The sequence below is a fragment of the Egretta garzetta genome, unplaced genomic scaffold (assembly GCF_000687185.1).
Source record: "Egretta garzetta isolate BGI_Z169 unplaced genomic scaffold, ASM68718v1 scaffold202, whole genome shotgun sequence".
NCBI classification, from domain to species: Eukaryota; Metazoa; Chordata; class Aves; order Pelecaniformes; family Ardeidae; genus Egretta; species Egretta garzetta.
This window is the reverse complement of record NW_009258891.1, coordinates 941,742-964,653: the sequence shown is the minus strand read 5'-3', so window position 1 is coordinate 964,653 and position 22,912 is coordinate 941,742. Positions and strand designations below refer to the sequence as shown.

The window sequence follows — 22,912 nt, the reverse complement described above, 5'->3', positions numbered from 1 at the left end:
TCAGGGGGGGGGCCCCTTTTTGTTGAAGGTGGAAAAAGGGGGGTTTTTTTTTTTTTTTTTTTTTTTTTTTTTTTTTTTTTTTTAAATGCATGATCTATGAAGAAAGGTTGAAGGAACTGGGCATGTTCAGTGTAAGCTTGGGAAAGTGAGAGGCAATTACCTCCCAACCCAGAAAAGCCTCTTACAAGTGAGGTGGATATTAGGAGAAACTCAGATAACCGCATTCATGAAGCACTCACAAATGCTGCTAAGGAAAGTTGCAGAACTTTTTCACAAGAATTTTTTGTCAGGGATGCTGTAAGAACATTAGTCCTGTCCATGGGAGTCGGGTTGTGCTAGCGGGACCTCAGGGCATGCCTTCTGCTCCACAGAACTGAAAACCTCACGAATGCATTTCTTAAGCAGAATAGCAAAATTAAATGAAGTATTTAGTACAGTTATCAGCGACCCGGAACTTAAACTTGCAATTTTAAGCAAATTTATCGAGGCATATGGATTTACCATACCAGAACAGCTGCTCTTCCTGTTTTTTTTCCTGTGCTCAGTCATCAACAGAATTGGTACAAGTGTTTTAATTTTGCCTTTGTTATAGAACTTGCTTGGCAACTAAAAGAAGCTTTTGCTTTTTCTGGACAAATTTCTTACTGGAGAAGGTCCCGCAGCCTGAATGATTGTATAGGCTGTTTCTGGTGTTGGTATGCTTGGGCAGGGTTTGCTCAGGAAGGCGCTTGGTGTGTTCTGAGCTGTCTTAGCTGTGTTTTGGGACAGCTGAAATGATGTTTCCAAATAATTTTCTGGATGAACCCAGCTTGTCCAAAAAGGGGCTGCTGGCTCACAGCCTTCTGTCTGACCAGATCCTGGATCTTATCCATGCATCCCTCATGTAGGGACTTGACTGAGACTTGACTAATGATGTTACATTGTAGATAAGATGTTTTTTAAAGTGTAAACAATTTGCTTGTTGTTTACCTGTGTTGCAAAATTTTTTACCCATGAGAAAAAGAATTAAGATGCTGAGAAAATAAATAAAGTTTGTGCAGAGACTACAAGGGCAAATTAATACTTGTGATTCATTTGAGTAGCTACGCTTTGGAATTGTCTTCTCCTTCCCACATATGAGTCATTCAGCGGGTATGATGTCTTTCTCCAAAAATCTTTGAGTTTTGCTGTGTGGGAATAAAAGTTATGATACCAACTTTTTTTTCTTGCAGAATTTGGTGTTCATTTAGCAGAACTGACTGTAGATCCCCAGGGAGCTCTGGCGATCCGTCAGGTGAGTTTACCTGGAACTGTAAAAAGAATTTTGATGGTAGTTTCCTTAGTTTTTAAAATATCATCTCATATTTCTGGGTGAAAAATTGGAGGTAGCTTTCAATTACTGCATCTCCATTTTCTTTTACGTTTCTCTAGAGCCATCAGTTTCTCCTTCAACATTATACAGGTGTTATAAACTTACCTTTTTGAAAATAGTACTTTTTGGACTTAATAAACCTGGTGCTGAGGCAGTACTGTATTGGGAATGGGCATAACTTATTAGGTGGGTAGTGGACATCAGGAAGCAGAAGTGTGACTTGTCTTTGCAGCAGCTCTTTCTGTAGGTGTTTTCCTCCTTAAAAGGGAAGTGTAGGTTCTGTATTTCTTTAGTTGCCATGTGGCCCGTACCTTGTGCCTTTTTAGAGGTGAGGAAATAAAGCTGCTGCCTTGTGTCAGTGCTGTACAGGCCATCGTTGCTCAGTGAATGACCATCGGTTCATCTTTTTTCTGCGGTAACTTTTTTTGTCCGTTTCAAAAAATTTAGCTTTTTTGGCAAGCCCTGTCACACCTCTAAAAGCAGCATGATGGGATGGGAGACTGAGCAAATGGGTTGGGGTGACACTGTGGTTGCACGTTTTATTGCTGATTTTTGACCTCTCTTCTAATACAGCTAGCGTCTGTCATTTTGAAACAGTATGTGGAAACTCACTGGTGTTCTCAGTCAGAAAAGTTTAGACCTCCAGAGACCACGGAAAGGGTAAGAACTGGTTTCATGTTGTCTACTTTGAGACACTTTATCCATCAAGAATATTAACTTTGTAGGTGGTTTAAAAAGTGTCAGTGCCCTTGTGTATTATAAGGATTAATGGCTTCAGTTAAGGTTTTCTGATGTTTTCCACTTTGAAAATCTGTTTTCAGTTGCTTAAAACAACACTAGACTTGAGAAGCTTGGGCTAATTTCTGTAGGAAAAGTTCAGCCATAATGTTTCTGCTGCTCTAAGATCAAGACTAGAAGAAAGCTGCTTTGTAAGTTTTACAAATACTGATTCTGGCAGTCTTTTTTCAGAGATTTGCTAAATCTTGTGGTTTTCAGCTTGGGACTTAAAGGGTATTTTCCCATGACAAATTTCAGTTTAAAGTTCTGCTGGGTTTTGTTAAAAATCTGTTCAGTAGGAGTATCTTAACAGCTAAAATGGCCAGAGATTCCAGCCCTTTGCCACTTTGAATGTTGACTGGACCATCTTTCACATCTAGGGAATGATTCATCCCATCCAGAGATAGTTACTTGAAATAGATCTTGTGAATTATGCCCCAGGAGTGCTGGCTTTTTTTTCCCTGGCCCTGCAGGGTTGGGTGACTAGTTCTCATTTACTAAAATCTTCCAAAGTAAGCAAACATAGTCCTGACGCTGGAGCTGGGATTTATCTCGGCTAACTCTGGACATCTTCCATGGAGATATCTACATCCTATCTAATTGCAGCTGTGAGCTATTTATTGTATGCTTGGCCGAGTGCTCTCTGGGAGAAGAGTGCTACATTACAACACACCATGCAGTCTTCCATAAAAAAATTACAGGGTGTAGTGTGCAAGGTTTTGTTGTCTCATGAGCATTCATTTTGTAAAGCCAATGTTGAATCAATATCAGGATACAGTCATAGGTATAAAATTATTTTTATTAAATTGTTTTGTGACTGGGGATCTGTTTTGCTAAATAACGTTATTCTCTACAGGCAAAAGTTGCCATTAGGGAGCTCTTACCCAATGGGCTGAGAGAATCGATCAGCAAAGTGCGCTCGAGTGTTGCTTATGCAGTTTCAGCAATCGCCCATTGGGACTGGCCTGAAGCCTGGCCCGAGCTCTTCAATCTCTTGATGGAGATGCTGGTTAGTGGAGATGTGAATGCAGTGCATGGAGCCATGAGAGTGCTTACAGGTATGTGTACGTGAGAGCTTTGGCAAGGCTGATGTAGGAAGCAGCTTAGGCTTTTCCTTACCTTACTATCCTATCCCTTTTAACTCCAAATTGAAGAAATTGGAATTTGCTGTTTCTCTTCTGCTGGGTGTGGTGCCTGTCAGTCACGGCTGAATTGCATGCTCAGTAGATGTCATGAAAGCTGAGGAAGAAGGTTCTGTGCTAGAGTTTGTAGCTCAGAAGGAACCTCGATTGCAACACCGTGTTTTCCAGATACCTGCAATTTTTAGTGTGATATTTTTGTTTGCCTCCAAGGATTGCCATGGGTGGGCCAGATGACACTGGTCTAGTCAAGTACAAATCAGTGTGTTTCCAGTATGTTGTTGCTGTTTCCCAAAGGTTCCATCATTGCTGTTACCTACAAATCTGCTTTCTCATACAAACTTCCCTTCTTCCGTTTTCTAGAGTTTACGCGGGAAGTGACAGACACACAGATGCCACTTGTTGCTCCTGTTATTCTTCCAGAGATGTACAAAATTTTCACAATGGCAGAGGTATGATCTTCACTATGAAGTTAGTACTAAATTACATTAGTGGGAATGTTTCTTGGAGCAGAGAAACTCCAGATTTAATGGTTAAGCTGTACTGTAGTGTGAGTTAGACTTAAAGAATTTTCTTGATGATGTGATAGTTGATGGCAGCTAATGTTTCAACAGAAATGCTGAAGCCAAGGATAAAATAAGAGAATAAAGTTAAAGCAAAAATAAATACAACTAAAAGAAAATTAAAGGAAATAAGTGTCTTGTATTCCTGATCTATTATTTAAAATTTTTTCTAGGTGTATGGTATTCGCACAAGGTCGCGTGCAGTGGAGATATTTACCACCTGTGCCCACATGATCTGTAACATGGAGGAATTGGAAAAGGCAAGAGTTTAACTTACCCTACAATGTACATTGAAATCAAACTGAGCGAGGTTCTAAATAATTGTTAATATGAAAATGGCATGATGGAGAATTAGGTATTCTGACAGCTGTAATTCTGGGGAAGAGGGTGTAATTTAATACATGTAAAGTGGCTAACGCCCTCCTTTACATGCATGCCTTGATACTGTGACTTGGTTTCCATAATTAAGTTTAACCTGTGGCGTATCGACAGATGTGCTCCTAACAACTCAGGGAAAGGGGAGTCAGCATGGGGAGGAGATAGCATATCATCCCTTCGTTTGGAAATCCCTGTCATAGCTTCCTGTCTCCAGGTGAACTGTGTGTTCTGGCCCCTGGAACTTCATCAGTTGCTTTAGCATGCATGCCTTTTGTTCCTAAAGGGGTAGTGGAAACCAAGCAAAACAAAATTTTAAAATAATAGGTCTTAAGAAATAAAACACTGTGTCATTAAGCAGCTTTATACGAGAGTCTTCTGTCTGGCTCTGAGCACATCTGCATTTTATGTGGCCTTTGACAAGTGGGTTTCCCAGCACTCCCCAGACAATAAATGGTTCTTTTAAACTTTTTGGGGGCTGAGGGTAGGAAAGGGTGACTCTCAGTCTAGTGGCTGGTCGCTGCTGAGTGGCTATATCTGCTGTTTCCTCCCTGTTTGCACAGGGAGCAATTCGGTGCAGGCTTTTGGGAAGTTCTGATAATTACACCATATCTCTACTGCACTGACAAGGTTACTTATGCAATAATATCATGCAGCTGGTACCAGTATCCAAAAGACAGTAATAGCTCCCCACTGTCTTATTCTGGAGGAGGGCTGAAAATGTCCTTTACATTGTAGACAAAACTTCTCCTATTGAAATTCGACTTAAAAAGATTACCTCTTTTTCTTTTGTTTTCTATAAATTGCTAAGGTGGTATTTCATAGTTTATTTAAGCATACAGCTTTGCTGTCTTAGCTATGGAGTTATGAGGAATATTCTCAATAAAATTATTTTTGTCCAGTATTACTTGTTCTGCCAAGCACTGCTTATGGAGTGCTTTGACATCTGGAAAAATATTTACTGCATTTTCCTAGGAAGAATCATCACTGTAATCTTCAGGCCAGCTGTTGATGCTCAGCTTGCAAAGAGCTTGTTTGCTTTGGGGGAGGGCGGCTCAGGAGGGAGGGAAATGCTGTCTGTAGGGCTCAGTGTAATTGCTGGTGTGTGATGTAGTCACCCCAGGTTTCTCTTATAGCCCGGGGGGCGTCCAGTCGGCAGGGCGCAGGGCATGATTCATCTAATCAAATGAACGTGCCTCTTTAGGAGGATGTGTGCTGCTCCTGGGACTCTCCGGACTGGATTGTCTGGATCTCTATTTAGAGTCTGAAGTGATTAGCTTGGATGTAGGTGTGTGTTCTGTAGCACTCTGCGCTGTGCCATTTTGAAGGGTGGGATTCAGCTGAGCTTAGTTCTCAGCTTGAGGAGAGAGGCAAAGTGATGTCTGAAATAAGTATTTCATGTGACTTCGCAATGTTCTGCAATTGCTATGAATCCCTCTTTGGTTTTGTGGCAGAAAAGTGCAATTTCCATTGTTTCTAGTGCTTTACTTGTCAGATGTGGGGGTTCTGTGTCTGGTATTCACCTGTGCTTGCATTGATTGTAACCAGGGTGCGGCCAAAGTCCTGATTTTTCCTGTGGTGCAGCAGTTCACAGAGGCCTTTGTTCAGGCCTTGCAAATACCTGATGGACCTACATCAGACAGCGGGTTTAAGATGGAAGTCTTAAAGGTAAGTCACTTAAGACTGATTAAGTAAAGAAAGAATTGAATATCCATACACTGTCAGATGTGCTGGGAAACAGAGAAGGTTGAGCACATGTCACATCTCCTAGTACTGCTCGTGTTATGAATAGTGAAGTTTTTTGGCTCCCAGTGCCATGCAACACTGAAACAAATTGTTCTGCCTGTACTGAAGATACCTATGATGAGATCCATAGGGATCTGTCCATAAAATGATCTGTAGGCATCGGTCCACAGGACGATCTGTCCTTGTCATTCACTGATCTAAGACATCTTGGATGATGCAGAATTCTGCTGCAGTGAAGTTTTAAAAACTTATTGTGTGCAGGTGCTTTTCTAGTGCTTGTCTGCTCTTTAATGCTAAATTATCTCTGCAAAAGAGAGATGGAAAGTCTTCGTATTCTCCTGGTTTCCTGGAGAAAGAAGATTGGATTGGAGAGCGCTCTGTGCATGTAGCTCGGTGCGTGGGGACAAGAGTGCCGGTGTAGGTATGGAGATCCCTTCAACAGCTGGGAGAGCGCTGGAGTTCTAGGGTGTGCTGCCTGCAGCACGGGAGAGAAAAGAACTCAAAAACATAAGTTGCAGAATCAAATCCAGATCTTTCATTTACTGGCATGTGTGCTGGGGTAAGCAAGACTTGGGTCACAGTGTGCAGGATTCTGGAGGTGGACAGCTGAGGCCCATTCAGTGAAGAAAACAATAAGGAAGAGTTATTGAAGACAAGGATCAGAAGTTTTTCATAATGACCAGCTTTGCGCTGGAGCCATGAAAATAAGTGCCGGGAGGATGCTATCATATTATACAAACTAGCAACTACTAAGTTCTGTGTCGTGGAACTTGTTTTCTTAGTCCTGTTAAAGGCGGCAGTACCATGGTTATGGCATCCTGTTGCTTCTCAGTAAGGGGTTGCAGGTATCTACACTGGAAGCAGCAGGAGCTTGTTTCTTGCTGTGCAGCACCAAATGGGGCAGGATGTTGGCAAGTTTTGTTGGGAGAGTGTCTCTTGTGGTTTTTTCCTTTTCTATTGCCTGTGCACTGGGATTCCCGGGACAGTGATATATAGGAACGCCAGTGTGAAGGGGATACTCTGCAGGGTGTAATCTCACTTTGAACAGGCTGCAGCTCAAGAATGTCTGAATCTCTCATTGCAGATATATACATTCGGATGTGTAATGAGTAGAAGCAGTTTTCAGCCTACGCAGAAAGCAGTTGTAATTGATAGTTTCACTCTAACCATAGACCAGTCCTTTTTTAGTGCTTGCTGCAGTTGGAGCTATTTGTACTTGTATGCCTGCACTGGTACACAGCAGTAGTCTCTTGAAAGATGTGACAGGCTGGGGAAGTATTTGAGGAAATGTCATCGTGTTCTTGCTCTGTTCCTTAATTGTGTGTGGGCATCTGCTTTTGGCCACTGCTGGGTAGGTGCAGTACAAGAGAGGATTTCGGTCTGAATACACTATTGTATGTTCGGTGGCGTTGATGGCAGCAGAAAATCAGTATGGTTTTAAACAGTAAATTCAGGAGATCTGCTGCTGACAAGTGGTTTGTAGGAGGCTTTTTGTGAAAAGATGAGTATTCTGGCTGTTGACTCAGGGCAATTCATGGTTTTGTCACTTGGGGCTTCTAAGCTGATGATACCAATTTTCTAAGGGAAAAGGGATTCAGGTGAAAGACCCATAAATTGCCTTCTCTTCCAGAAAAGTGGATTTTATAGTCATTGTAATGCAGAAGTAAGAGACCTCAAGGGATTAGTTAAGCCAGCTCTACAGATGAGATCATTACAGGAACCCCTTGAAATGCTGATGCAATGGAGGAGGGAATTGAGACTTTTTTTATAGTACATTTTCAACCAGATGCGAACTCAATCCTATCTTTTTTTTCCTTAATGAAGTGCTATGCAGCAAATGACAGGAAGATTTTTTTTTTCTTCTTCCCTGTTTCTTGAGAGCTTTGTACTCCAAGGTTCATGGACTTTCAGTGGAAATCCGAGGCAGCACTGACCTAAAATGTCGTGCTTTCATCTTCTGCAGGACAGTGTCAAAAGCTTTAATAAATAATACATATACACATCTGTCTGATCCGCTAGGACAGTTATCCTGTTTAAGAAAGTAAGTAGGTTGGATCACATCACAGCAAATCACTGATTGTTAATTTGTCCCAAATCTTTCCAAGTGTAGTTACAAGTTTAGAAGCAGTTATCAGCAGGAAGTCAGTGCCTTTAACCCTTGGAGGAGAAGGGAGGTTTGGCCACAACAAAAATATTTTCAACTAGGAGGACTAGAGGACTAGAACAAAATACCAGTGGTGTAATTTATTGTTTTGTTGTTTGATAGTTTAGCATGAATTAAATTAATATCTCTGGGGGTGAATGAGCTGCAACTAAATGATTCTTGAATCCCAATTCCAGTGTTGTTGAATATGCCACTGTTGATTGTTTTGAGAGAAACAGAGTGATTAAACATGACAGGTAACAGTTAAGGCAAATTTCTTAACAAGGGAATAAAAATATGATGTACTTAGCATGCAGGAATTATATCAAGAGCGCCAATTAACCAACAGTCTAAAGTATCTTACAACCTTGCTGTAGCTCTTCTCCGCTTATGCTTAAAATCTGTTCTTTCGACACCTGTGTATTGGCTGGGTCAGAAGCATTATGCTTATATTTTTCCTGCTGTTGGAACAAATAACTAGTTACAAAAAATAATTAATCATACTGTCTTTGTTCTTGGGTGGAAGACAAGGTGGTGGCCAGTGTCTTGGGGGCAAATTTCATAAGTTCACGAGCAAAGTACATAACCTGCACCTGCTGCACTCTTACTGAACGCTTTACTTTGGCGTGCTCTCCTGCTGCTGGCTAGTGTATATTTTTAGCTTTTTATCCACAAATTTGGGGGTTCCTTCTCTGTCTAAAGGCAAAAGTAGGAAGTGAAGCAAGCAAAGGATTTAATACAGAGTGACTTTAAGGAGATGCTGAGCAATTAGTCAAGATGCAGTTGGATGTTTGCTTGTGGAACAGCTGGAAGGGGTTCAGGAGCTGTCGTGTTGCTCCCCCAGCGGTGATTTTGTGGTGTCTGTGTGGTGATGCAGGCTACAGGTGTGGATGCAGTTGGTTATTGCCTGGCTTGGCCATTAAACGTCCTGCTTGGGGAGCAGCTTGACTTTGCTCTGAAGAGAGATGGGTAAGGATTTTCTTGGAGGATTTAATAGGTACTTGGGGGTAGGCAGAGGAGGAAGGAGGAGGAGATCTGTGTAGCACTTCTTTTAGCTCAAACAAGAAGTGGGGATTGGCAGAATGAGAGGCCAGGGGTTGAAATACAACATTTGACAGGAGAGAGTGCTCTTTTTCTAATCACTTGTGCTGCAGGAAAGCAGTGAACTTGCAAATGCAGCCTTCTATTGTTAGAGCTGCAGAGCTATTGAATTGAAAAACTCTCCTGCCACTCCAGCAATGCTTCCTGCAAGATTGTCTTGGAATATAGCTTAGAAAAACTTGCATAGGGTTCATAAGCAGTGGCATATGGAACAAGCCTCTTTAGATGCCACTGTGGCCATAGGGTGTTGAGTTTGCAGCAGTCTTGCAGATCAGGTTCAGACCCTCTGCGTAAACTTTTTTTTTTCCCCAGAGGCTTCAACAGGTCTTTTCTGTAATCGTTTTAGCACCTACCAGACTCATGCTCAAACTTACATATCTGCGTTATCTCTGGCTGCCTTCTCATCTCTAATACTGATACTAGAATGCTGGTTTTTTTCTGGAAGTTGGATTTTTTTTTTTTTTTAATTTCTATTAATGTACTCAATGCTACAAAGAAACCAACTGGAGAAAGTGTTTCATACTGGGTAAGCAGAAATAAACTGATACCTGTATGTCTCATAGCAGCCGTCAGTCAGGCAGTTTGTGAGGGGCTTTTCTATAACCAATATAAAATACCTGGAGCTGTGCCCCTGCAGGAGGAGACGGTGTCTGTTAGGTGGAGTGAGAGTCCTCTGACTCCTGGAGGATACCAAAGGCTTTTCGGCAAGCGTCAGTGAAAGGGCTCCCCTAAATCAGGGTGATTTCATGAAACCCCAGGCTCAATCTGCCGTAGAGCTGCTGAGCTGCTCTGAAAATAGCCCCTATGTTGGGCTGGCACAGCTGCCTGTGTCTGCAGCTGAAATGGATGAGAGAATTGATCTGGGTGGGTGTTTTCATCTGCAACTGTTCCCTGGATGTGCAAACAGATGTGTTGCTTGCATGTGTCAACATGTGGGAAATAGCCTGTCGTCTGGTTTTACTTTATTGGAGTGTATACCTTACCACAAAATTATTGTGTTGTCTTCATTTCCATGGTTGTACATCTCACGTTATCCCTTTGCTTCCCTGCAAAAGAGCAAATGTGAAGGGGGGCCTGCTTGTAAGAGTTTGTGCAAGTGAGGGGACTGCCTGGTCAGGAGTGAGAGGAGGAGACTTTGGTGGCAGGAAGACTTTGGATTATCTCAATTGTTAATGAAACAGCAGCCTGTGATTTGGGTGTGTGTTGATGTTTTTTCCCAGTTTCACTTCTTATTGATACTCTATTTTTGTTCCAGGCTGTGACAGCACTTGTGAAAAACTATCCAAAGCACATGGTTTCGTCAATGCAGCAGATCCTGCCCATTGTCTGGAATACCCTTACAGAAAGTGCCGCCTTATATCCTTTGTAGTGAATGGCTTTAACTAAAACAGAACAAGAAAAACTCCGTCTAATACACAATAATGACCTGAACACAGCTGAAGAGCATGGAACATGGTGTAGTCCGCTGTGACAGACAGAATATAGGCATCTGTGGTGTGGATGTACTGGGTGTTTCTGTTGCATCAGTAGGCTCCACTAAGTTTCTTTTAAGTTTAAAGTCATATATGATGAATGATGTGAGTGCCCATGTTATACTGGCTGTAGAATTGCAGCCGATCTCTGCACTGTTTCTGGTACTCTTTGATGAAAATTGTGTTTTTAGAAAGATGTCTAGTCACGGTGAATGACCACAGGGAAGGGAGAGTCTACAGTATCACTTGCTACAGCAGACCTAAGGGCTGGTTACACTTGCTGCTGAAGTTGATTTGCCTTTTGAATTTTGTAACAGTCATTAATCCACTGCACAGTTGGCCATGTTAGAGGTCTTCTGTTGGTAGTTTTTCCAGTACTTGCAAACTGACAAGTCAAATTTTTCCATATTGTTAATCCAAATGTTGCTTTTTTAACCTTTTATAATGAGACAGTAATTGTAGAATACTGAGCCTTCTTGTTGCTTTTTCTAAATTTTTGGTATAAACACCAGAATTGGACACTGTTGCGATAATAGAGTAAGGGTTGTCTGAGCTTTTCCTCTGTAATTTAATAAGAATGACTGTTCTAGAGATCATAGATCTAGACCTTTTTATAACAGAGCTGCTTGCATAGTCTTGTGTTTCAGAATCCCACTGCATATTGGGTGATGGGCTCTTGTAGAGTGAAAATGGGCAGGGAGACCATAGAAGTAGCCCTAGTTCTGGAGCAAGGAGATGCTCTCTAGTTTCAGGGTCAGCTGTTTTTTTAGGGGGAGGGGATTGTTTGTTTGTGTTCTTAGACACCTGTTAAAATACAAGGAGCTGTTTGTTAAATTTTTGATGGTATATTTCTCCCTCTCCTGTTCTGACTCCCACTGCAGTCCTGCTGGTAGCTGAGCTGACAAAATAGTTTTTTGTTTGCAAAAGGGGAGAGTCTTGTCCTTCCTCCCCTTGTGTTTGCTCTGCCACTTCTTGGACCTTCAATTCACCACCCCTAAAGAAACCTCCTTCCTCCCCACGCCCAGGTTAGTTTTCTGCCACTTCCCAGAGTTGGAGGCTTATGAAGAGGCCTGATGAGGAGCAGAGCCAACGTAAGGTAGCATGTGGGATCATGGAGTGGCTCCTCACCCTTCGGCAGCAGTAAAGTGTTGAACTGGCTCATTGTCCCCTGGAAAGAGTTGAGTCTGAGTGGTTCTGTTCTTGCAAAGTTTTAACATAAATGAAGTTTTGGGTTACCTTGGAGGCTTTGGTTTAAGTGAAACAAATGATCTAAAGGATGTACTAAAGTGATGTGGAAGTGGTCTTTGAAGTTGCGCAGCGCACAAGGCCAGGAGCTCCTGGGGCTTGTCGTCTCTCTGAAACACAGGACTATGTGCAAAGTCAAAGATCTTTTTTAAGAAAGAAAACTTTCCTAGTTATCAGGAATTTTAAGATAGGAACAGGTTCGTTCCCAAATAGATCCAGTTCTTTAGAAATACACATATTTACTTAACTCTGTGCACTTATGTAAGAACAGAAGTAAATTACACAGAAGAGGTGGAGGACCCTGTGGATTCTGATGGTAAGAACACATTAAACTGCACTTTTGCCTTCCCTTTTGAAGAGGAATGGACTTACCTAATATTATTGTTGTCAAAACAGTGACAGGAACGCTGTAGGAGATCGTGCTTAAAGGTACATTTATGGTGTTAGAACAGTGTCCATCACTTCTTTGCAAGTTACATGTGATTGTGATCAATGAAGCTGTGTAATTTAAGTTTTCTAATGACTCAAGGAGTGAGTTCTGCAACAATTTTGAAGTAAAAGTAATGGGACAAAAGAAAACCAACCAGGTTTTAGGTTGAGCTTGATCAGTTTTAATGAGGGGTGTGCGGTGAGATGGGAAGAGAGCACAAAGTGATGAGGTCAGACATCCTCCTGGGGCTGCTGCTGCCCTTGCTAGTCCAGGAGTAAGAATAAACATTATCTCGTCAGACAAGCTAACCGTTGGTAATTATATTTGACACCTCTTTGTACCTTTCTATACGTTAGCATATTCAGCCACAGTTTTTGTTTTCACTTCTGCCTTTCTGTATGTTGGCATATTCAGTCATGTTCTTTTTTTTTTTTTTCCCCCCACTTCTTTGTTCAGGTGAAGTATTGGGCTTTGAAAATCTAGTGTTCAGCATATTTGAATTTGTTCATGCCTTGTTGGAAAACAACAAATTTAAGAGCACAGTGAAGAAGGCTTTGCCAGAGCTGATCTATTACATCCTCCTTTATATGCAGATCACAGAGGAGCAGGTGAGCATGTTTGTCTTGTGTTAGAAGCAAATGAGATGAGGGATTTAAAACAGCTAATGTCCTAGGAAGAGTTTCAGTGCGTGAAAGCTGCTGTAATCTAATAGGCTGTTCTGTCACTCTGCTGTGCCAGGAATTAGGGCAATAGCATCCAAATATTCCTAAACGGTGTAACATGGACAGCAAATCACAGAATCGTAGAATGGTTTGGGTTGAAAGGGACCTCCAAAGATCATCTTGTCCAACCCCCCTGCCACAGGCAGAGGCATCTTCCACTAGATCAAAGCCTCGTCCAACCTGACCTTGAACACTTTCAATGATGGCGCATCCACAACTTCTCTGAGCAGCATATTCCAGTGTCTCAGCACCCTCATAGTAAAGAATTTCTTCCACATATCTAGTCTAAATCTACCCTTGTTCAGTTTAAAACTGTTGCCCCCTGTTCTGTCACGACAAGCCCTGGTAAAAAGTCTACATCTTTCCTATTATTGAAAGGCTGCAACAAGGTCTCCCTGGAGCCACCTTCTCCCCAGGCTGAACAACTTCAACTCCCTGAGGCTTTCTTTCTTCACTCCTTCATGAAGTATTATGTTGTGAAAATGAGGATTATTGTGTTGAAAGGGATAGCCAGGTCTCTGTGATAGTGAAAAAAATTGTGCTAGTGGTATGCAATAACTTGTACTGAAATTCTACATGGCTCCTGGCCTCCCAAGCCTGACAGCCTTTGTCTTTTTGTTTAGGTGGGTATGCAAAAAAACAGTCACTCTGTTAAACATTCATCTGCTTCTCCCATTCCTCATCTATAAATAAAACTGTGTAGCATTGATTCCAGGTCAGTCATTAGTTTTGTCAAATTCTGATCTCAAATGAGGAGCAGAAGAGCAGGATGAGCTCAGAACAGAGAGGGTGTTGTCTTTTCAAAGGTTTCTCCTATAGAATGTAAGAAAAATCAGTTGAAGACTGACTCCTTATGGCAGAGAAAAATTCTGAAAGTAGTTTTGCAAAACAGATTACTGGGAACAGAAAAGCTCCCTTTTACCGATGGTGCTCTGGGTTAGTCATCCACCCTGTCCTTCTTGTCTCCTTTCTGTTTCAGATAAAAGTTTGGACTGCAAATCCACAACAGTTTGTGGAGGATGAAGATGATGATACTTTTTCCTATACAGTGAGGATTGCTGCACAGGATCTGTTGCTGGTATGAAATGTGTTCCACATTTAGATACGACCAAAATAATAGTAGCAACAAATAATAAACCTAGCTTCATGAAGGACGTTTGGAGAAAAGGCCAATTTTTAAAAGTCTGTACAAATAAGTGTTATCATTTCCTTCTGCGCAGGCTGTGGCTGCTGATTTCCAGAATGAGAGTGCAACTGCTTTGGCTGCAGCAGCTACAAGACATTTACAAGAAGCTGAGCAGGCTAAAAACAATGGTGCTGAGCACTGGTAAGGAGATGGGGCAGGAGAGAACGATACCGATATGAACGGCAGGCTCTTCTGCAGCATTGGGTGCAGCACAATTTAATCACATTTTTTTCGTGACGCTTCTACTGATGGACAAGGATGAAACTTGAGAACTCTGATTAGAAGAAGAAAAAGGAAGTACAGCAGTTCTTGAGCCAGCTGGCCAAATCTTCATCTGGAATACTTTCAGCATTTCCTAGCACAAGCTCACTGTCCCCAGGCTCCCTCCCTCTGGACCCTGACAATTCCTTAAAACATATAGTTGGAAACTATAATTAGTTATACACAATCTGAAGAGAAATTGGCAATGCTTTCCCTTTCTGTTCAGTTAATTGAGCTCAAAATTTCTGGCATATCTTATTTTACTTGATATAAAGAGGAGAGATAGGTGCTGCATGTAGACGTATGTGTTCAGTTTTAGAACTTCAAAGTTGCAGTTTTAAATGTTACTTGTGGATAAGGAGGAGAAAGCTCAACTGCAAGAGTACCTGGTTTCTGTTCCATAACTGTTCTCTCTTGGTTTTACAGTGCATTAGTTCGGTGTTTGTGTTTATTTTGAATATTGGTGTCAGAGTAGCCGCTCTATACAGTGAGCAGCAACCGAATGTCAGAGAAACTGGACATTGAGTCCCATCTGCCTTAACTGTGCTAAGTTATAAAGTAGGTTATTTGCTTCACAAATAAAACCAAGGAGAAGTGATGTTTGCCCTATTTAAAAACTATTTAATCACAGTTAACAAAATGTAATGTAAAATATATATTTTTAAACCTTTCATGTATGGGGTATCACAGTGCTTCTGCACATAGAATAATCAAGTAAGGCACAGTTGGATCTTTCATAGAAAAGTCTCATTTCTTTTTTTATTATGGGAACAAAATTGGCACAAGAAGTAACAATTACTCAACCAGTATTTTAGAAAGTGATTGAGAATGCTGCCTCTTCTGGATGAGTTTCCAAGCCCCCAATTTACTGAGTTTTACAAATGTTCATTTCTTTCAGAGTCTTTTTAAATTCTCTGCTTTGGAATCAAGAAAATAGTTGTGGTAACTTAAACCAAAAACCATTTACGGTTTCCCTTCAGAATTTTTATTTATTTATTGAGGCAATGTTGGGGGAAAAACCTAAGCACATCTGAATTCTTTTGCAGGTGGAAAATACATGAAGCTTGTATGCTGGCCCTGGGCTCTGTGAAGTCTATTATTACAGACAGCGTGAAGAATGGTAGAATACATTTTGATATGCATGGTTTCCTGACAAATGTTGTTCTTGCAGACCTCAACCTTTCAGGTACAATTGCCCTTGTTATTACTAAGAGTAACTGCTGAGTGCCAGACCTTGGAAATCTCTTACAAACAGAAGTGTCTGATGTATCAGGTTGCTGTATGCCTGTGGTGTTGTGAAATGCAGTTGTGCACATTGTACAGGTGAAAGGGCGTAGATCTTATCTTGTGAGTTTACACGTGCTACCAGGTCCAGTACAAGTCATTTAAATGTAGGACACTCTGCCTTTGGCTGCAGCTCACTGTTGTCTGGATGCTTGAGCCTGTTGGGCTTGGAGGTGAAACAGTGATTGCTTGGGGAACTTGGTGGAAAATAGCTGTCCTGTTGTCTTGTCTCAGTTCCTGGGAAAGACACCAGTGGTGTTTAACAGGCTTCAGAATTCCAGCAGCAACATACCATCCTGGTTTTTTTACACTGGGGCTGACACTAGTCGTAGCACATGAATTCAGATAAAATTCCTAGCTGAGTGGGATCCTGTTACTGGGATCTGTGCAGGCTCTGTTATCCTACATCAGCATGCAAGAAAGTTAAAGTTGTTGAAAGTTTGACATGGAGAGTCCTTGCAAATAACTAACATTTGAGAAGTTTAAGCCAATACGAGCATTACTGGTGAGTCCACATTAAGTTGTGTCAGCGCAGAAAAACAAATTGCTGGTTGCTTTCATCATAGAAACACTTGTTTATCTGATTACAAAGAAGGTTTTTTCTTTTTTTGATTTAATTTTGAATGAAGAAATACTGTGCAAAGTGCATAGTGTGTAAAGCAGGTACAAAACCCAACCTCAGCTATTTACATATTACACACACTTACATATGTGGTATTGGGTTGTAAATGAGCTATCGTGCTCAAGCAGAAGCTCCTGGATTCAGCATATATAGTTCTCAGAGGATGTCTGTTTAATGCTCAGTAATGGTAATAAGACAAAGAAGTCTTGCTTTTTATAATACTTGCTTAGAAAACAAAGCTTTTCTCTTGTTATATATCTTGCATGGAATTTTTTATGTCCTCATCTTAAAATGAATACTTGCAGGAGTATAAATAATTGCAGTAAAGATGCTGAGAAATAGAGAGCATCATCTGTTTGAGCATAGCCTAAGGATAGTTTTAGCCTGAAAAGGCAGAAGAGTTAAGTGTGATAAAGATACCTCATACCTTGATAACTGTAAACAGGCGAGTAGATAATGAGCATTCACTGTTCTCTGGTGCTGTTGAACATTATGTTCTGTAATTACAAGGTGATGGCTGGAAACTAGAGAAGTATCTATAGAAGATCCCTGTATATGTGCTCTGTCCCCTAAGCTTTTGCTATTTGCTGCTGTTGGGGGCAGGATATTGAGCGAGGTGAACAGGAATTACTGAAAAAGCCTTCGTTCTCTTCCTTTGCTTGTGTTCTGATGATCTCTAAGGCATGTATTGCTGTATTGATGAACAAATTCCAGTGTAACTAGCTGAGGGAAGAAGAGGGGTTTTTTAAAGAAATGAGAAATCATTTATTGAAATAACTAAGGAAATAGACTGGATTCTGCCCATAAATAAAAACTTTGCGTGCCTGCGTACCGATCTTCTGTGTCATACCGTACCATTTTCCTACTGGGATAACAAAATTTTGGATAATGGCTGGAAGCAGCTGTAATTTTAAACTCATAAAACTTACTCTAAAACCACTGGTGTTTTTTGTTTTGTTTCAGTGTCTCCTTTTCTCCTGGGTCGTGCTCTGTGGGCCGCAAGCCGTTTTACAGTGGCTATGTCTCCAGAACTAATCCAGCAGTTCCTGCAAGCTACTGTCAGTGGTCTACATGAAACCCAGCCTCCTTCTGTCCGAATCTCTGCAGTCAGAGCTATCTGGGGGTAAGTAAACACTAAGATATTCCAAAGCTTCAGGGACAGGTAGTTTAAATTACACATATAAAACTGGTATGTTAAAATATTAATAATGTTTCTATATAGACAAAGGTGGAAGCCTTTGCTTTGAATGAAACAGATGTCAACCTAAAAAGTGTAAGCGAGCGGGTTCAAAATGGAATAACTCTAATGAGGAATATGAAATTGAGATTCAAGGTTGGCTACAATAAAACATTTTGATGGATACAGTCCCAAAGAGAAGCAGAACTGGATAGAATGGAAAGCATACAAATGAAACCAAGGTTACTCCTGTTCAGTCACAGAGGTGGCTGAATGACATAATATGGGCTTGCAGAGCAAATCACAACAATAAGGAATGGTTGGGGAGGGGAGGAGTTGGCATCCTGTTTTTCTAAATAAGTTGCAAGAAGGGAAGATCTCCTGTACTGATTCTAATGTGAAAATTGAACATTATTTTAAAAACAAACACACACAAAAAACACGCAGAAGAACTACTCTTCCCCACCCCACCCCCCAAAACCACCTCATCTTCTGTTTGCACCGAAATGATGATGAGTAAAGGCAGAGACTTACAACTTGGTTATTCCTGAAATTGTTTTTTTCTTCCCCATCTCACTTGTAGAACCACAGTGATTACAGATGTTGTAAGCAGTGAGTCTCTCACTCAAACTAACTTTTTCCTCAAGGTTTATTTTCTCCGTCGGTGGGCAGTTCTTAAGAGAGAATTGTTACTAAGAGGTGGTGGAAGCCTTTAACATCACTCGGTTCAGCTCTGCTTCTGCCAACCATTGAGGATGGAGTGAGGAGGAAAGATAGCTGAGCTGTTTAGAGATCAAGGACTGATGGGGAAAGGTCCTAGAGGAGTGAACTTCAAGAAAAAGAATGGGTGGGGTGAAATAACCCCTTATATGTCATCTAGTGTTAAATGTATACCTCGCTTTAATATATTCAATATGTATTTTTCTATCCAAATTTCTTGTCTAGCTACTGTGACCAGCTGAAGATCTCTGAGAGCACCCATGTGTTGCAGCCTTTCCTTCCTAGCATTCTTGATGGACTGATCCACTTGGCAACTCAGTTCAGTTCAGAGGTCCTAAACCTTGTGATGGAGACACTGTGCATTGTCTGTACGGTAGACCCAGCATTTACAGCAAGTGTGGAGAACAAAATCTGCCCCTTCACGATTGCAATATTTCTGAAGTACAGTAACGGTATGCATTCAAGTTACATTCTCAAAGTACAGTTGGTTTTGCTACTGCATCCTGGTGCTGAAAACTTAATAAATGGTAATTGAATGAACATTGATTCATTCAACAGTAAAGCTAGAGGGGAAACTTGTTGCTTTGCCTGTTGAAAATAGCAGTAGCAAAACTTGAGATGTGTTTGTTAGTATGTTTTAGTAAATGGTGCTTTCTCTCTCCAGATCCAGTTGTTGCTTCTCTTGCCCAAGATATCTTTAAGGAGCTAGCTCAGATAGAAGCCTGCCAGGGTCCAATGCAGATGAGGCTAATACCAACTCTTGTCAGCATCATGCAGGCCCCTGCTGACAAGATCCCAGCAGGGCTTTGTGCAGTAAGTGCTACAGTGGTACATGGTCTTAGCTGGAGATGGTTCCCTGTTCTTTAATGTATAGGGTGGCTGGTCTGCAAAGAGTAGAGAGGTTGCTTTTCAACTTCTTCGGAGCAGTGACTTCGATCATCGGCAGAGCCTTCTTTGTGGAGAGAAGGCACACTGCTGGTGGGGGGGGGGAGATGCTTCCAAAAGTTAATGTTAAATTGCTCCTCTGGCCTTCTTCCACAGCGTATCCCTAGTCGTTTTGCTTTGACATAGCCATCTTTCACCAAGAACAGTCTCCTCTTTTTTGGTGGAATGTTCTCCACAGGGTACACAACCATTCCTTGCACTTTTTTGTAAGACTTTTTCTGATTTATATGTCACGTATATGTAAATTACTGGAGATAAATTATACGGGTTTGTCCTTTCTATAATAAGTCAGCTTATAACAGATTAAGCATTGACTATGTAGAATGATTGTATGGAATTAAACCCATAAACATCTTTATCAATATGCTTACAGTCATACCAATCAATAGGTAGATTATAACAATCACTCATGGGTAATTAAAATAAATTTAAATCAATATAAACAAAATGGAACAAGTCAGCTAGAACAGTCCTCTGGCTGTACTGATTAGAATGCATTGAGGTAGCGTGAAACTGTTTGCCATATTTACATGGTTATGCTGCTTTTCATGTTTGAACTGCCTTGGGAACTTTTACAGCGCACACCGTGTGTCCATGTCAAATACAGTGATGCTGTGGGTGCATGCCTCCAAGGTCCTCTGATTTAAAAAAAAAAAAACATTCTAGGCTGTAGAATCAGGATGTGATCACAGTACTGGGTCACATCCCTTCACTTTACGCCTTTGATGCTTGCACCAGTGGTGGATAATGCTGACAGCGTACCATGGCTGCTGCTGTTACACTGCTTTTGTTTGTGTTTTCCTTTCAGACCTCTATTGATATATTGACCACAGTTGTGAGGAATACAAAACCTCCTCTCTCCCAGCTCCTGATCTGCCAAGCATTCCCTGCAGTGGCTCAGTGCAGCTTGAACACAGATGACAATGCTACTATGCAGGTAACACCGTGGGGAGTGGTGAGGATTGCAGGGCTATGCAAGTCCAAGAGAGGTGACCGAGTAAGACAGGTTGCGTGGCCTTTAAGGGAACCCAGGCTTTGCTTGCCAATAGCTGTATCAGCAGCTCCTCAGGAGTCTCTGTGAGCTCCAGTTTATCATGAAAGTACTGCTGTTCAAGGGCCTGCAATGACTTCTACTGTTCATTCCTTAATTTGGAGGACTGGAGTGAGTAAAGCAGCAGCCTTGATTGTTTTTTTCTATTTTAGGGCTCTGGAGCACATAAAACTCCCCCAAAACCCAAACAAAAAAACCCCAAAACCTTATTGCTTTTCTTCCCCCATAATAACTTTCATGACAGCCCCTGCCATTCCTAGGCGTGTTCATGAACACGCTCAGGCATAGGGAAGTAAAAGACCTCCTGCACAGACCTTCTAGACCTCCTCCTTCTAGCATTTTTCTCCTGTACTCGTTTAGGTGGGAAGGGGAGCGCAAACATCTTTGTGACTGAGCCAGGCATGGGATGGAGGGAGAACAAGGATTCATCTCAAACAGCGGTAGTGCCTGAGCTGTGCTTGTTGGCAGGCTCTGCTATTACCTGATGATGTCTTTAGAGTATTTAAAACAAGGAAGAAAAAGTGTCAGAGGCTAAAAGTGCAGGGTGCCTTTTCATTCCAGCTACTAGCTGGCACATAAATAATAAAGCTGGTTTCATTCCTTATGTAAGGAGTTTGTAGTGCCTTGGCCACATGAATACAGACCGTGGAAATGGCTTTCCCTATACAACATGCCAGTGAGAAGAGGTTGGATACCAGCAAGAAGAGATTGGAGGCCAGTGTGCTGGTTGCTCTGCTGGATCTTTGTTTTAAGAAGAATTCAAAAAGATTGCAGCTTGGCTGCTGGGTTGTGTTTTGTTCGTGCGACACTTTGCTGTCTTCATCTCTCACTTTTTAGAATCTCTTGGAATTTCTCTGAGTAACAAGACTGGCACAAAACTGCAGCTACTTCAGATTGTGTTACTAGATGATTTTCTGAGAGCTGCCTGGGCAGTGAAGAACTTTGTACTTGTTAATGAACTGAAGTCTGTAGAAATTATTTTTAAATTTAGGCACTCGTTTTACTGTGCGTTAGAGAGCTTGGATCTTTTACGGATGCCACCAGTTTGTGCATTGTTTTCATCTTGGTTAAGGGTCTTTTTCGGGTGATGAAAGGAGGTGTCTTCCCACGCCTCCCCACTTCTTTACCTAGAAAGGGAAATTCTAACGTGATGATTTTCTTGTTTAGAACGGTGGCGAGTGTCTGCGTGCGTACGTCTCAGTGGCACTGGAGCAAATTGCACAATGGCATGATGAGCAAGGCCACAACGGACTGTGGTATGTGATGCAGGTGGTGAGCCAGCTTCTAGATCCAAGGACATCAGAATTCACCGCTGCCTTTGTGGGCAGGCTGGTCTCCACTTTAATTTCGAAAGCAGGAAGTGAGCTGGGAGAGAATCTGGACCAGATCCTGAGAGCTATCCTGAGCAAAATGCAACAAGCGGAGACGCTCAGTGTAATGCAGGTGAGCAGGCTGGGCATTGAGGAGAATAAGTAGAAGTGTCAGGGCCAGAAATTGTTGTCTTTTTTTTTAATTGTGTGCCTGATTATTTATGGCTACTGCAATTGGAGGGTCTACATATTTTCTCGAAGTAGTCAGGAAAATGCCTGCTCTGCTCATACAGAGTTGTCCGGATTATGGGGTAAGACAGGTTCTTGTGGGTAAGCTTTAATGCACCTTAAATAATCCCTCATGACCTTGTGCTTGCAAGCAGTGAACCTTTAGAGGGGACAAGAACTGCCCGAGTGTGGATGCTGTGGCAGAGGCAGCATGTGGGTTTGAGTACTTTTGTGCTGTATTAAAGGATAAATGTCTGTGAGTTGAGAACAGGTGAACTTTTGGTGGGCAGGAGGCGTAGTTGGCCTGTATCAGGTGAGAGGCCAGGCCAGACCATCACCATCTCTTCTAGCCTTGACCTACTTCTAGTGGCACACTTCATGGAATGATTTTATCCCAGTGGTCTTCATTCTCTCTCCTGTCTTGCTTGTCTGTGCCCTTAATGTAAAACATCTGGTGATGGTTGCCCTGGTTCCTCAGCAGCAGCTGGGGGAAGACGTTTTGCTGGCACTGTTGAGGAGTTCTGCCTTCTGGCAAGATCCCACCTTTGCCCTCACTGTGGCACTCCGCTCTAACCCTTTTATCTTGTGTATTCCTCTGATAAAAATCAGAGTATGTGCATTTTTCAAGCCAGCATGTGGTGAATCAAGAAGACCATTCAGATGTCAGCACAGATTTCATCTTAAAGCCCTGATTCTGCCCCACCCCCCCTCAGAACCACTGTTGATTTGTAACTGTTCAGAACGGCTTTAATTTTGCCTGGTTTTGGATTTAAAAGATGGGAGCTTAAATCTGAAGCAGTCACCTGAAGCCCCTGTAGCCAGGGGAGGAGAGACGAGCCTTTCACAGCACTGAATCTCTTCCCTGCATTAGCCTGAAAGATGGACCTCTGGAGGTGGGCAGCTTTTCCCTGAGGAAGCATACAGGGATGTCCGCAGACTTGGAGACTGACATTTTGACATATGCAGCATATGAATTCTGCTCCTGGTCTTCAAGACTCAGACTGTAAAACTGCATCTTGTTAAAAAAAAAAAAAAAAAAAAAAATACCCAAAAAAAAAACAAAA

At 41.8% G+C, this 22,912-nt stretch overlaps 1 protein-coding gene across 2 annotated transcripts in view; it reads left to right on the top strand.

Annotated features, from left to right (window-relative positions):
• Positions 1-1,214: 1,214 nt before the first annotated feature.
• The window catches only part of IPO9 (importin 9), a 29,824-nt gene continuing 8,126 nt past the window's right edge, over positions 1,215-22,912 (top strand). The window contains exons 1-17 of one of the 2 annotated variants that reach the window (XM_035889730.1): positions 1,215-1,273; positions 1,925-2,011; positions 2,985-3,186; positions 3,631-3,719; positions 4,004-4,090; positions 5,754-5,873; positions 10,451-10,551; positions 12,170-12,228; positions 12,799-12,950; positions 14,044-14,142; positions 14,285-14,391; positions 15,558-15,697; positions 17,381-17,540; positions 18,540-18,766; positions 18,979-19,127; positions 20,068-20,196; positions 21,478-21,753. In XM_035889730.1, the coding sequence (XP_035745623.1) occupies positions 3,126-3,186; positions 3,631-3,719; positions 4,004-4,090; positions 5,754-5,873; positions 10,451-10,551; positions 12,170-12,228; positions 12,799-12,950; positions 14,044-14,142; positions 14,285-14,391; positions 15,558-15,697; positions 17,381-17,540; positions 18,540-18,766; positions 18,979-19,127; positions 20,068-20,196; positions 21,478-21,753 (1,956 nt within the window). In that variant the 5' untranslated portion in view covers positions 1,215-1,273; positions 1,925-2,011; positions 2,985-3,125. Of the gene's footprint in view, positions 1,274-1,924; positions 2,012-2,984; positions 3,187-3,630; positions 3,720-4,003; positions 4,091-5,753; positions 5,874-10,450; positions 10,552-12,169; positions 12,229-12,798; positions 12,951-14,043; positions 14,143-14,284; positions 14,392-15,557; positions 15,698-17,380; positions 17,541-18,539; positions 18,767-18,978; positions 19,128-20,067; positions 20,197-21,477; positions 21,754-22,912 lie in introns of those variants that run through there. The other variant, XM_035889729.1, reaches the window with a different exon arrangement.